Here is a 13,660-nt window from a genome sequence, read left to right on the forward strand (position 1 = left end):
AATGTCAATGTGCTCTTTGACATCTGCACACGCTGTCTGGGAATACCACTTTCAGTTCATTGTGAAATGATATTGCCTGAGCCCAGCAGGCAATCACTGGGAATTACCGGCAGCTCTTTATTAGTTGCCTGCTTTTCCATAGAGAACGCAAAGCCATGCACGAAACCCAAAGTAGGCTGGGAACTGCCTTGAGTACTTGTTCTGCGAAGAACTAATAAGACCTCGGTAGGTTATTGTGGCTCTTCTTCCATTCCGACCCTGAGGCTAAAATTGACAAGCTGTTGCTATTCAAATCCACGCCAGGTTGCTGTATTCCGAACCTGGCGCCGGACTTAATATGGAGATGAATTCAAAGAGACTGCGGCATAGCCTGCTCTGCTGTGTATTTGCATATTTGCAAAACAGTTCTATACCTGAGGGGCGGGCCTCGATGACATAACCCGTCACACGGCCGGCTCCTGTGTCCCCGGGCCTCCAGTGGATGGTGAGGGTGGGGCCAGACTTTGTGATTGACGTTTCAAGAGGAGATCCTGGGGAGCCTGCACAAAGAGGGTGCATGAACTTTGTTAATGGAGAGACGGAAAAAATATTCAATCACAATAAACAGCTGTTTCATCCGCAAGTCCTTGACACACCGAGCCAACTGTAGGCCGTAACATGGCCTGAGGCCTTGGCGGTCCTTGTCAGTGCCAACTTTTTGGAGACTGTTGAGTCTGTTGAATTGGCATCAGCGGTTGGACATGCAAATTGCAAAGGAGCAGTGCAGAGGAAGAGAAACCAAAAAGACCAATAAGTCAAATGACCAGTAAACATTTTAACTACCCAACCATGAATCTCGGATTTCAGGCTTTTCGGGATTTTTAATGAACAACATCAGGCTTGGGTTGCGCCCTGGTCTTTTTCTCACCCTCCCTTTTTACATTTTTTTCACTTTTTAATATAATTGACTTTAATATATTTTTACTTTTGTATGTCATACAGTTTTACAGCGTTGCCAGCTCCTGATATAGATTTGCACTCTGAGCAAGCACAAGAAGTGTGTGTGTGTGTGTCTTGGTTGTCAGCTGTGATCTTTGCCATGTGTTCTAGTGCAAATTTTCACAGGAGATGAGAGACCACGGTGAGCTGACAGAAGGCGGTCATCAACTGCCCTTTGTTGGTGCTAATTTGTCCTCATCAGCTTGGTGTTTCTGGGCCCTAAAGGGCCAAAGCCTTGACAGTTTGCTGATTTTTCTGCTGAGTTGTAGTTTGAGCAGAGAAATCAGAGGCTGTGTTGGACTAAGGCCCTCCAAGACCAAGATTGGGTACCCCTGGTTTAAGCCTTAAATCCTAAAATGTCATTCCAGCACATGTTGTACAAGTAATGAGGTATTTAGGTCCTGCTTGGGTTGCAGCAATACTAAAAAACACACAGTGACACCAATAAATACAATAAATAAAAAGGAAATAATAAAAATAAGTATGTATATTATGGATTTTGGGGTTCTGACAGATAATCACAGTGGCCAATTGGGCCCAGTGCATATAATATGCACTAAAATGGTGCAAAAGCAGCTGCAAATTCAATGAGACAGCACTGTCAGTAACTGTACAGTAGGCAGTTTAGCATTTAGTCTGAAAGTGCAGAACTGATCAGACTCTAAATTTCACTGTAAGGATTATCGATTCAATAACTACTCATGGATCAGTGGTTAGAGCACCTGGTTACTGATTACAGGGCTGTGGGTTCGATACTTGGGTTCTCTAAGCTGCTGGGCTGCCTTAACCCTCTGTGCTCCAGAGACGCAGCAGCATGGGCAGCATCACCCCAGCCTTAAAAGCTGGGATATCCAAAGAGAAGTACTTTGATGCTCTACTATGATCTACTATGAGATACTTGATGACTACTAATATTTGACTTGTACAGTTAGGGCAGCGAACCCACAAGCACTTGCCCCTAGGCTTTAAGGGGTTAAACATGAGAATGCAAAGGCACAATGCCAACAAACAGTTCTCTGCGGGACTTGGAACCACTGTGCTTTGCTTTAACTTGTTGCTACAGTGTTGAAATCTGGTCCAACTTGCCCCTAAATTAAATTACAAGGTTTTTGAAACAGGGGTGTGAACGCAAAGGAAAACTGAGCATGAAATCAGTAGCATCAGTGATCACTGACTACAAACACTGTCTTAAACATAAAGGTGCTTCAAATGGTTTCGTGAGCGATGTTATGTGTTGGTTTCATGAAGAGCCAATAGTTTATCACTTAATGATTTACCTAATAAATGTTATATTTATTTCTATCAAACTTATTATTTTCAGGATTATGTGTGTCCCGGTTTACATAACATATGTTTATTCAAAATACTATAAAAAATAATATAATGATTTTTATGCATCTCAGCAGACTCACCACCCCGTCCCACTTGTTTTATCTATAAATAATGTACCGTTGCTTTAAATAACATCCAAAAAATGACGTGACATCATTTTTGAGCCCTTTGAGCTGCCAGGAACGAAAAAGGCAAGTTCAAATGTTGTTTTATATACCGTTCAAGATCAGGGTCTGCCTACCACCCCGTCGCAAGAGCAGTGAACACTGAAAATGCTTCAAATGGTTCTGTGAGCGATGCCATAAAAAATATCAAATAAACAATATAATTATTTCGAGAATTCTGTCTCCTGGTTTACACGTGATCTTTTAATGCAAAATACAAAGATTTTTTGGGGGGTACTATTTTAATGCTTTGCGTGCATCCCTCAGTTTGACTTACCACCCCGTCATGCTAACTTATTTTGTCTTTAATTAATGTACTGATGCTTTAATGATCGATTGCTTTTTAATGATAGACAGGGTCTGTCAAGATCAACCCTACCACCCCGTCACGCATGAAAAAATAAAGGTCCTTCAAACGGTTCTTTGAACAATGCCATAGAAGAACCGCTATTGGTTCCATGAAGAACCATGTTGCAAGATTCTTTACACTCACATATCCCTCAAACAACATACACAGGTTTTACGAAGATTCAGACATTCACCAATGAGTTGAATCCTTATAAGATCAGAGCTGTGAACAATTCTGCGCTTTAAGAACACATCATGAATCTGACCGATGTTTAGTTAGGACCTTTCTGAAGAACACAGCTCCAGAATGAGGCCCATGGTTCTTTATGGAACTCAAAGAGCCATGTGAAGCACCTTTATTGAATGAAGAGTGCAGTGTGCCTCCACACCACCTACTGATTCATCTACCATGTCATGTATGCATAGTTTGTTTGTTTGCACCCTGGTCACCCACCCTGCACGGGGCCAGCTGTGATGTTGGCCTCGACCTCCGGGCCATAGCTGATGGTCTTGGCTTGCACACGGAAGCAGTAGGTCACACCCTTTGTAAGGTCACGCACTTTCAACCAGCGTTGCCAGCTGCCCTGAATGTCCACCGTCACCACCTTACTCACACCTACAAGCACAAGCACACACACCTGCATGAATGCACAAACCAAATGCCAGAGTGTATTTGCACACAGGCCACAGGAGAGACATCTCTCTGGGTGGTAGTCAGTCAGCAGCTCAACAAAGCCTTTTATTTATTGATGAAATTAAAACAATGCTGTGAATGTTGACACACAGAAAACGATTAAGTCCCGTAATTTTCAGCTCCGGGGCAGAGCAAAAGAAAACATCACAAGGCAGCACTGGAACAGTAGCTGTGAAATGAGTTTTCTCACATAAATTATCATTGACTCATAACCAGCAACTTGTTTAAGAACCACTGAGAAGCCCCTGAGGGTTTCTTGGCACTTGATTGGCAATTCACAGAAGCACACAACTGCTGGGATACAGCTTCGAGTCACGCTACTTGTGTCTTAAACCTGCTGCTCTGCAAATTTACACCCAAAAACAGCAATTTCAGAATGTATATATATATATACACACACACACATATATGGGGTCGGGTGAAAGACATACCATGAATGGGTGCTGTGGGTTCATACACCACCCTGTAACCCTCCACTACTCCGTTTGGAGACACAGGGAATCCCCACGAGACGTTAAGAGTGGTGCTGGTGACTTCAGAGAAACTGATGAAGCTAGGAGCACTGGGGGCTGAAAAGAAGGCCAACAGAAAGAGAGAGAGAGAGAGAATGAGAAATTAAAGGCAACATCAAAACAGCCATGAACCACAATTTCCATTTTTTTCCCCACACACCCTCAAAATTGCCCACATTTTGGTGATGTTTTAACATACGCTTGTGTAATCTGGGTCCGGGAAAAAAGGTGAAGTGTGAAAACGGCCTAAAATGAATCAAAACATGTAGATCAGAGGCCACACTGCATGTGAAGCCCTGCAAAGTGCAAAGTCAAGGTGATCAGATTATTTGCTTATTAGGTGACTCCACCAGTGGTGCAAACACAACACACACTAGCCCTTCTCTTGGTCAGATGTACATGTATTTGCATCAGCTGGACCCTTGTATCTGTTCATGGAGATCTGAAGTTCTGAAGATCTGGAGATCTGAACTTTATAGCCTCTACTGGCTCTGCAGACCAACTGTCTTGCTTTCCCTTTCGGGAGTTGTAGAGGACGGAGTTCAGCTTCGTGCACCTTTGTGACTTTTTATGTTTTTAATTAATTTTGAACATTTCATTTTGAATCCTCATGATGGTCTCATACAGCCCTCCTACATTGCCTATGGGGAAGTGTTTTTGGTGCCACTGTCATGTTTGGCCATTACATTACATTTATATTTACAGCATTTAGCTGATGCTCTTATCCAGAGCAACTTACAAGGTTACTGGTATTACAGAGGTGGGCTAATGTAGTGTTAGGAGTCTTGCCCAAGGACTCTTATTGGTGTAGTGCAGCATTGTCACCCAGACTGGGAATCAAACCCCAGTCTCCCACATGGTGCGGTAGCTCACTGGCAGGTAGTGGCGTTGTCTGTTGTGCCACACCAACCACCTGCCATGTTTGGTGCAGCTTTTTAAAAAACATATGGCATGAGTAACGCAACTGGCTGAGAAGATTCAAATGAGCCGACTCAGTAATTAGTAATTGATTCATTATTTATTTAATCCCCTGACTCCTTCCTGGACCAGCACATAGAGATGTAAACACCCTTTGGACATGCCCTCGCATCTTTGTGACACGCAGCAGTGCTTGCGTAGGTTGTCGTGCACCGTACGCCTTGAGGAAAATAGGCCCTGTTTGCGTGGAGGATAACAACAAAAGGAGACAAGCGAGAGTCTGAACAGATACACCATGTTGAAGCAGCAGCAACAACAGGAGTGACCATATGTTTGCCCTCTGTACAATTACTTTACAGTGTTTGCTGTCTCTATGCAAATCGGCGCTCTTCTGCACGTGCTGCTTGTTGCTTTGGGAAATGTCAAAGAGAGAATGAGGGCTTGCGATTCCTCGGCTGGCACAAATGAGGTCACATCAAAGACCATTAGAATAATTTTTGAATTGTTTCTGCAGATGACTCACAGGTGAGGAACACCTTCCTGCCACTGCAACGAGCTGAAGCCTCGGGTCAAACGATTCCCCTGCTGGTATATGATTCAGACTGACGGTATTCTTGGAGAGCATGATTTAATGTGCAACACATGAATTGCTAATATGAGTGATAGTGATGCAATGGCAGTTTAATAGGGGAGTAATAGAAATGATGTGGAGGTGAAAAATGATCAGGTTTTCATGCAGGAGACCTGTTTTTTTTTAATCCAGGAGAAAGAACATGAGAGTGGATGCGTTGCTTCTGGTGCCTGTTCTCATAGGTTAAGTCATGCAGGGAACTGATGTGAAATTCTCTGTACATTACATTATTGCTCCACTCTATTGATCTCAGATCCATTCTGAGATCGATTTTGCACTGGTGGTCCCCATGACCTACAGTTTATTCATCTGCTATTAATGTGAACGTACCTCATGTACACATTTAAAAAAAAAAAATCAACACTGGGGGGTGATGATGACAGTAATATGAACCTGTACAGTGAAGAGTGATATTTAAAAAAATCTAAAATAAAAATAAATTACATAAACACATTGCCTATAAATAGTAAAACCAGTAATGTAGGGTGGTCTCATATTTTTCAGGAACTGTGTATATATATATATATATATATATATATATATATATATATATATATATACATATACATATACACACACACACACACACACACACACACACACACAGTGAGAGAGACCACCCTACATTACTGGTTTTACTATTTATAGGCAGTGTGTTTAAGGGAACTTAACATTTTCGTTGTATATATATATATATATATATATATATATATATATATGCAAGAAAAAGTAAGTACGTACACTTGGAAGGACCTGAATTTCCAAACTGATTACTAATAAAATGGTCTGATCCTTTTCTAAGTAACAATGATGGGTAAACACAATATAAACTAAACCAATAACACACCAATAAGTGTACTGTTCATGTCCTTTATTGAGCACACTGAGTCAACATCCACAGTGCAGGCTAGAAAAAGTAAGTGAACCTCTGCCACAGACTGCTAATTATTATTTTTTCAGGTGTTTTCGTGAATAAGATGAGAAGTGTGGGATTCACACATGCTTTTTCTATTCTAGAAATCTGATCTTCCCATGAAGACTGGATAGTGTGTGTGTTGAAAGAGAAGCATGATGCTGGAAAGACCTGGGTGTACATCAGTCCACAAAATCAGGACTGGTGCTACACTCTCTTGGAGTGGGCGTCCTGTTACGTTCACTCCGAAAGCACAGCAGGCAACTATGAAAGAAGTAAGAACTGTGGAAACCTGAACAGAAACACACTGAACAGAAATGGTGTTCATGGAAGGATGGACTACTGATGAACTGATGAACTGATGAACGTCTGGATGGAAGCAATGGGCTGAAATCTCCCTTCTTGTGCAAATCTTATCTTTAGCTACAGGACGTGTTTAATGGGGACGATGGGCTGATGTGATGTCGGGAACTTACTGGTTATTACATTTTCTAGCCTGAACTGTGGATGTTGACTCTATGAAAGACATGAGCAGTGAAACTGTTTGTGTGTTGTTAGTTCAGTTTAACTGTGTTCGTCCATAACTGGAAAACACACTTTATAAGTGATCAGTGCAGAGATCCAGGTCATTCCAGGGTCCGCTTACTTTTTCATGTAATATGTATCAGATCAAGAGCCACATATGAAAGCGTCTCAGGTCTGATTTGAAAAGGTCAACTGTTTGTGTTCACACAGCTCTGAAATATCAGATGTGTCACATTTACCCCTAAAAAAATAAGAAATACATTTGTGGCACCTCAAACTGTGTGTTTGTGTTGTTGTTGTAACCATTGCAAACTGAAGCACAGCCTGACCTGCCTGAAGAGTACGTCCCCTCCTGGGCTCACTGAGTGGACCGTCCCCCGCTGCATTAAAAGCAGACAGCTTGACCATGTAGTATGTGTAGCTGGTCAGGTTTTTTAGCCGCATGCTCGTCTCAGGCAGAAAGAGGATCTTTACTTTCTCTGTCTCGTTCTGGTTGTCCATCTCCCAATAGTAAATCTATAGGCCCAAAGAAACAGAGGAGAGAAAAGAACAATTAAATTAAATGATTTAATTGATCGAAAGATGAAACAATATTAGAAGAATGATAAGAAAAGACAGGTAGGCAGGTAGATAGACAGACACACAGACGAGTAAATGGGTAGACAGGTAGACAGTTAGACAGACAGAAAGAATGATAGAACAATTATAGACAGGTAGACAGATAGACAGAAAGAACAACAACAGATAGATAGAAAATGAGATAGAAAGACAGACAGACAGAGACAGGTAGACAGACAGATCGAATGCAGGAACAATAGACAAACAGATAGACAAACAGACAGACATACAAACAGATTGATAGAACAATAGACAGACAGACAGACAAACAGACAGACAGACAGACAGACAGATTAATAGAAAAATAGACAGACAGATGGACAGAGACAAAATGATAGAACAGTAGATAGACAGACAGACAAACAGGCAGACAGACAGACAGACAGACCGATTGATAGAACAATAGACAGACAGACAAACAGACAGACAGACAGAGAGAATGACAGAACAGTAGATAGAACAAGAGAGACAGACAGATAGACAGACAGACAGAATGACAGAATGATAGATAGTCAGACAGACAGACAGACAGAGAGAATGATAGAACAGTAGATAGAACAAGATAGATAGACAGACTAATAGAGACATAGACAGAATGATTAAACAACAGATAGAATGAGACAGATGGACAGACAGACAGAATGATAGAACAGTAGATAGAACAAGATAGATAGACAGATAGATAGATAGACAGACTGATAGAGAAATAGACAGAATGATTAAACAACAGATAGAATGAGACAGACAGACAAACAGATATAGTCAGGTAGACAGACAGACACACAGACAGATAGATAGACAGATGTAACTTTCTCATGATGTAATGTAGTTAGCATACGTCCTCTGCCTAACCAGTGACAGACACCACAGGAGGCACATACAATCCCACTGCATTAATGCACGGCTTCCCTTACAACTTATGCATCAGTGTCATGCATATTTCAACAGGGATTCACTTAACCCCCGACCTGTGATAATTATTTCATGACCCAGATGTCCTGATCTTTAAACATACTGTCTAACATCATTATCTATTACAGTACATCATAATGGTGAAGACTGAAAACATTTATACTGGTTATTCATCCCCAGGGAGGTGGAGATGGGTGAGGAAGCAAACGAGCACACGAGAGAGAGAGAGGGAGAGAGAGAGTGAGAGAAAGAGAGAGCTTAAGGAGAACAGAAGGAGAGGTAGAGGTCGTAACCTTATAACCCTGGATGATGCCATTCTGCGTCTCCACGGGCGGCGGCTCCCACTGCACCTCCAGCTGGGTGGATGACATGGTGTTGACCTGGATGTTCTGAGGCGCCACTGAGGGAGCTGTGAGAACACGGTACTATAAAAACACTGTACTATACAGAACAATACTGCAAAAGACAGAGACATAGAGCCACATAAGGGCCACAGTGCTAAAAAAGACATAGTGCTATAAGGGCCACAGTGCTATAAAAGACATAGTGCTATAAGGGCCACAGTGCTATAAAAGACATAGTGCTATAAGGGCCACAGTGCTATAAAAGACATAGTGCTATAAGGGCCACAGTGCTATATGAGACACAGTGCTATAAGGGTCACAGTGCTATAAGAGACAAAGTGCTATAAGGGTCACAGTGCTATAAGAGACATAGTGCTATAAGGGCCGCAGTGCTATAAGAGACATAGTGCTATAAGGAACCCAGTACAAGAAATACAGTACTATAAGAGAGAACTATAAAGAACAATAGACACAGCACTACAAAAAACTACAACATAGTATAAGAGACAGTGATATATAGTATATAGTAGATCCTATAAGATCCTATAAGAGACATGGTACTATAAGAACCACAGAGCTATTAAGGACACAGTGCTATAAGGGCCACGGTGCTATAAGAGACACAGTGCTATAAGGGCCACAGTGCTATAAAAGACATAATGCTATAAGGACCACAGTGCTATATGAGACACAGTGTAATAAGGGTCACAGTGCTATAAGAGACATAGTGCTATAAGGGCCACAGTGCTATAAAAGACATAGTGCTATAAGGGCCACAGTGCTATAAGAGACATAGTGCTATAAGGAACCCAGTACAAGAAATACAGTACTATAAGAGAGTACTATAAAGAACAATAGACACAGCACTACAAAAAACTAGTATAAGAGACAGTGATATATAGTATATAGTAGATCCTATAAGATCCTGTAGGAGACATGCTACTATAAGAACCACAGAGCTATTAAGGGCCACGGTGCTATAAGAGACACAGTGCTATAAGGGCCACAGTGCTATAAAAGACATAATGCTATAAGGACCACAGTGCTATATGAGACACAGTGTAATAAGGGTGACAGTGCTATAAGAGACATAGTGCTATAAAAGACATAGTGCTATATGAGACACAGTGTAATAAGGGCCACAGTGCTATAAGAGACATAGTGCTATAAGGGCCACAGTGCTATAAAAGACATAGTGCTATAAGGGCCACAGTGCTATAAGAGACATAGTGCTATAAGGAACCCAGTACAAGAAATACAGTACTATAAGAGAGTACTATAAAGAACAATAGACACAGCACTACAAAAAACTAGTATAAAAGACAGTGATATATAGTATATAGTAGATCCTATAAGATCCTGTAGGAGACATGCTACTATAAGAACCACAGAGCTATTAAGGGCCACGGTGCTATAAGAGACACAGTGCTATAAGGGCCACAGTGCTATAAAAGACAGTGCTTTAAGAACCACAGAGCTATTATGGACACCATGCTATAAAGGACACAGTGCTATAAGATACACATACAATAAGGAACCCATTACAAGAAATACAGTACTATAAGAGAGTACTATAAAGAACAGTAGACACAGCACTACAAGAACCTATAAAGTAGTATAAGAGACAGTGCTATAAGGGACACGATATAATAAGGAAAGTAGTGTTATAGGAGACAGAGTACTATATGGGACACAGCAGTACGAGACACTGTAGAACTATGTTGCCTGAAATTACTGCCTTCAATACAACAGAGCTTCAAGATGAAACCCCAGCGCCTACAGATGATGACACTTTCACTTTACCAGAACACATGCTTACACAAACCAACTGCCAAGCCAGACTCCATCTGCACACCAGTATGACTAATGTTTCTGTTTCTTCTTCGCGAGGGCTGAGGGATACGAGACTAAAGAGCTCTCCAACACACATCACAGCGGTAGACAGAGCTGCATGCCGCACTAAACGCAGAACGTTTCGAACTAGAAAAATATTTAATCAGGGGGGCCCTTAAAAGCGGGGACGAATCATGAAGCATGACAGCGCGTTGGGTTCAATTTTGTGTACCAAAGCCCTGCTTACGGGTGGCGGAGCTGGTGGAATCATTTATGAGTGGGACTGAAGACAGTGGCGGTTAGAGTTCAGGAGGGAGCCGGCTCCATGATGCTCCATCAAGCGAGTCGTTAAAACGGTGCTAACAGGCTGCTGCTATCGTCTCCACCTCAGCTCCGGAGAGGCATGGCTGGGAGCAGGAGCTTTCAGTGAAAGGTTCAATGAGAAATATATTTGACACCAATTTTCTCTTTATGCCAAATCTGCGGTCAGTCAGCCAATACATGTAATACAATCCAATACATGGAAGTATAGATGAATTTAATGAATAGCAGATGAATTTAAAGGTGTATGTATTTGTATCCACCACATTTGCCAACTACAGCACCCAGGGAGCAGAGAGGATGAAGGGTCTTGCTCAAGAGCCCAACAGTGGTAGCTTGCCAATCTCAGGTATCGAACCCACAACCCTGTCTTCAACAGCCCAGAGCTTTAACCACTGAGCCACCACTGTCACCAACTTGAGCCTATTGACACCATGCTGCCTAATGCCAGGCGTGGGCTAGAGGAGTATAAAGCCCCCCAGCAGCATTGAGGAGCTGTGGAGCAGTGAACTGTGGAACTTGGAACATCCAATATTCCGACCTCACTAACATGCCTGTCATTAAATGCAATCAAATCCTCACAGCAATGCTCCACAATCTAGTAGAAAGCCTTCTTCCCTGGACAGTAGAGCTTTAATTAATAGCCTTAGTCTGGTAGTCTAGTTTAATGTAAGTTAACAACATGACCAAGCTGGTGGTCAACTTGGGTGGCTAGTTTGCTAAAGCCAGCTGACCAAGACCTGACTGGTCAAGCTGGTCATACTGGTGGACCAACGTGTTTACACTGGTCACACTGGATGCTTGTAGACCACCTAAACCATCAAATACAAACACAAACATACCCTATACTAGTCATAAGCTTAACTAGTCATCCAGTTTGACCAGCTTGACCAGTCTGAGCTGGACAGGTAGTTTTTTGCAGCAGGGTTGTCATTTATAAATACTTGCTTTGTATATCTCACACACCCCAGGAAAGCCGTGCTACAGCACCCCTGGTACAGAGAGCTTGAGGGCCTTGCTCTAGGACCCAACAGTGGCAGCCTGGTGGACCCGGGCAATACACCCACAACCCTGTGAGCAACCACCCAGCACTCTAACCACTGAGCCACTACTACCCGTAAGTCTTGTAGCCAAACATGGTGGAAACTTGTGTGTGTTTCAGTTTTTGATTTTAAACTGCTGCTTTAAAGGGCACAGCACCCTTCACACATACAGCAGACACACCAGGGCCCTGTCCCGCACACCCCCCCCAGCACCCACAACCCCCTCCTACCTCTCTGCCTCTCTGCTCATCCCCGAATGGCGGCAAACCTGACGTTAATCAGCAGGAAATTCATTTGTTTGTTTGCCGCTCCCCCTCCTGCTGCTGCGAGTAATCTCTCCGCCTGGCCCCCCTCTAATGATGCTGTTAATAACCTGATGCTGATAACCCTGTGCAGCTCCGCCAGCTGCTTGAGTTCTTTATGACAGATTCATATTTACTGCTTCATTACGCCTCTTACGAGAAACGGCCAAAAGCACCCCAAAGAGGCGAGGCGAGGCGCAGAGAGGAGAGATGGCCCCGCCATCCGCTGCCATGGCTCTTAAAGGGACAGTTTGGTGAAAAGTCTAATTTACACAATTTCCCTCTTACCTTAAAATGTGGTTTGTTTTCCACTGTTTTGCACTGGAGCTACGAAGCTAATTACGAAGGAACAGCAGGTTATAACAATTAGCTTTGTGCAAACTGCACGGTAAAATCACGTACCTACTTCAAAGCATCTCCAGCAATCTTGAAAAGACCTACTTTTTTAGCTACACTACGTATCCAGATCTTTGTGGACACCCCCTGAATGCTAATGAATGCGTTCAGCTGACGCGGATGACGCTGATGTGAAAATGTGCAAAATACACACAGACACACAGCTTGTCTAGTCCCTGTGGAGAAAACACTGCCTATAGAATAGGACGCTCTGGAGCAGATAAACTGGCCTAATGCCAGGCGTGGGCTAGAGGAGGGGTATAAAGCCCCCCAGCATTGAGCTGTGGAGCAGTGGAAGAACTGTGCTCTCCAATCCAATCCATCCAATACTTTGTAAGGGATGAGTTGTGGATGAGGTGGGGATTAATGAGGTGGTCTGGTGATCAACAGCCAACATCCTGACCTCACTAATGCTCTTGTGGCTGAGTGCAGTCAAATCCACACAGCAATGCACCCTTCAAAATCTAGTAAAAGCCTTTTCCCTGGGCAGTAGAGACAGGATAAACTCTTTTTAAGACCCTTAATTTTGGGAGATACAATGAACGAGCAGGTGTCCCAATACTTTTGTCCAAATAGACATGCTTACCTTACCTTGAAAAGACCTGAAAGTCATTTATGAAAATTGACTAAAGCAAAACACTTCAACGCTGACCATACTTCTGTCCATTTGTTGACTCCTAGCCAAACATGGTCTGGAGGGAATCAAACAGGGGAATGACGGCTCTCATTTGTAACACTGGGTAGCTGTTCAATACTTGTGAGCAAATCTGAGATCCATTGCATTAATCTATCAGTGGGGAATTGGGTTCTTTTTTTGCCTATTCCACTGACTGCTCATATAGAAGATATTCAATAGATCATATAGGGGATGCAACA

At 42.6% G+C, this 13,660-nt stretch overlaps 1 protein-coding gene across 4 annotated transcripts in view; it reads right to left on the minus strand.

Moving 5' to 3' along the window:
• Positions 1–13,660, minus strand: part of sdk1a (sidekick cell adhesion molecule 1a) — a 371,124-nt gene that overhangs the window by 12,611 nt on the left and 344,853 nt on the right. For all 4 annotated transcript variants that reach the window (XM_072676364.1, XM_072676365.1, XM_072676363.1 and 1 more), the window contains 5 exons: positions 8,839–8,954; positions 7,345–7,531; positions 3,948–4,085; positions 3,277–3,438; positions 414–539 (listed from right to left, as the gene is read on the minus strand). In XM_072676364.1, coding sequence (XP_072532465.1) covers positions 414–539; positions 3,277–3,438; positions 3,948–4,085; positions 7,345–7,531; positions 8,839–8,954 — 729 coding nt within the window. The remainder of the gene's footprint in view (positions 1–413; positions 540–3,276; positions 3,439–3,947; positions 4,086–7,344; positions 7,532–8,838; positions 8,955–13,660) is intronic.

The sequence above is a fragment of the Salminus brasiliensis genome, chromosome 3, assembly GCF_030463535.1.
Source record: "Salminus brasiliensis chromosome 3, fSalBra1.hap2, whole genome shotgun sequence".
Lineage (NCBI taxonomy): Eukaryota > Metazoa > Chordata > Actinopteri > Characiformes > Bryconidae > Salminus > Salminus brasiliensis.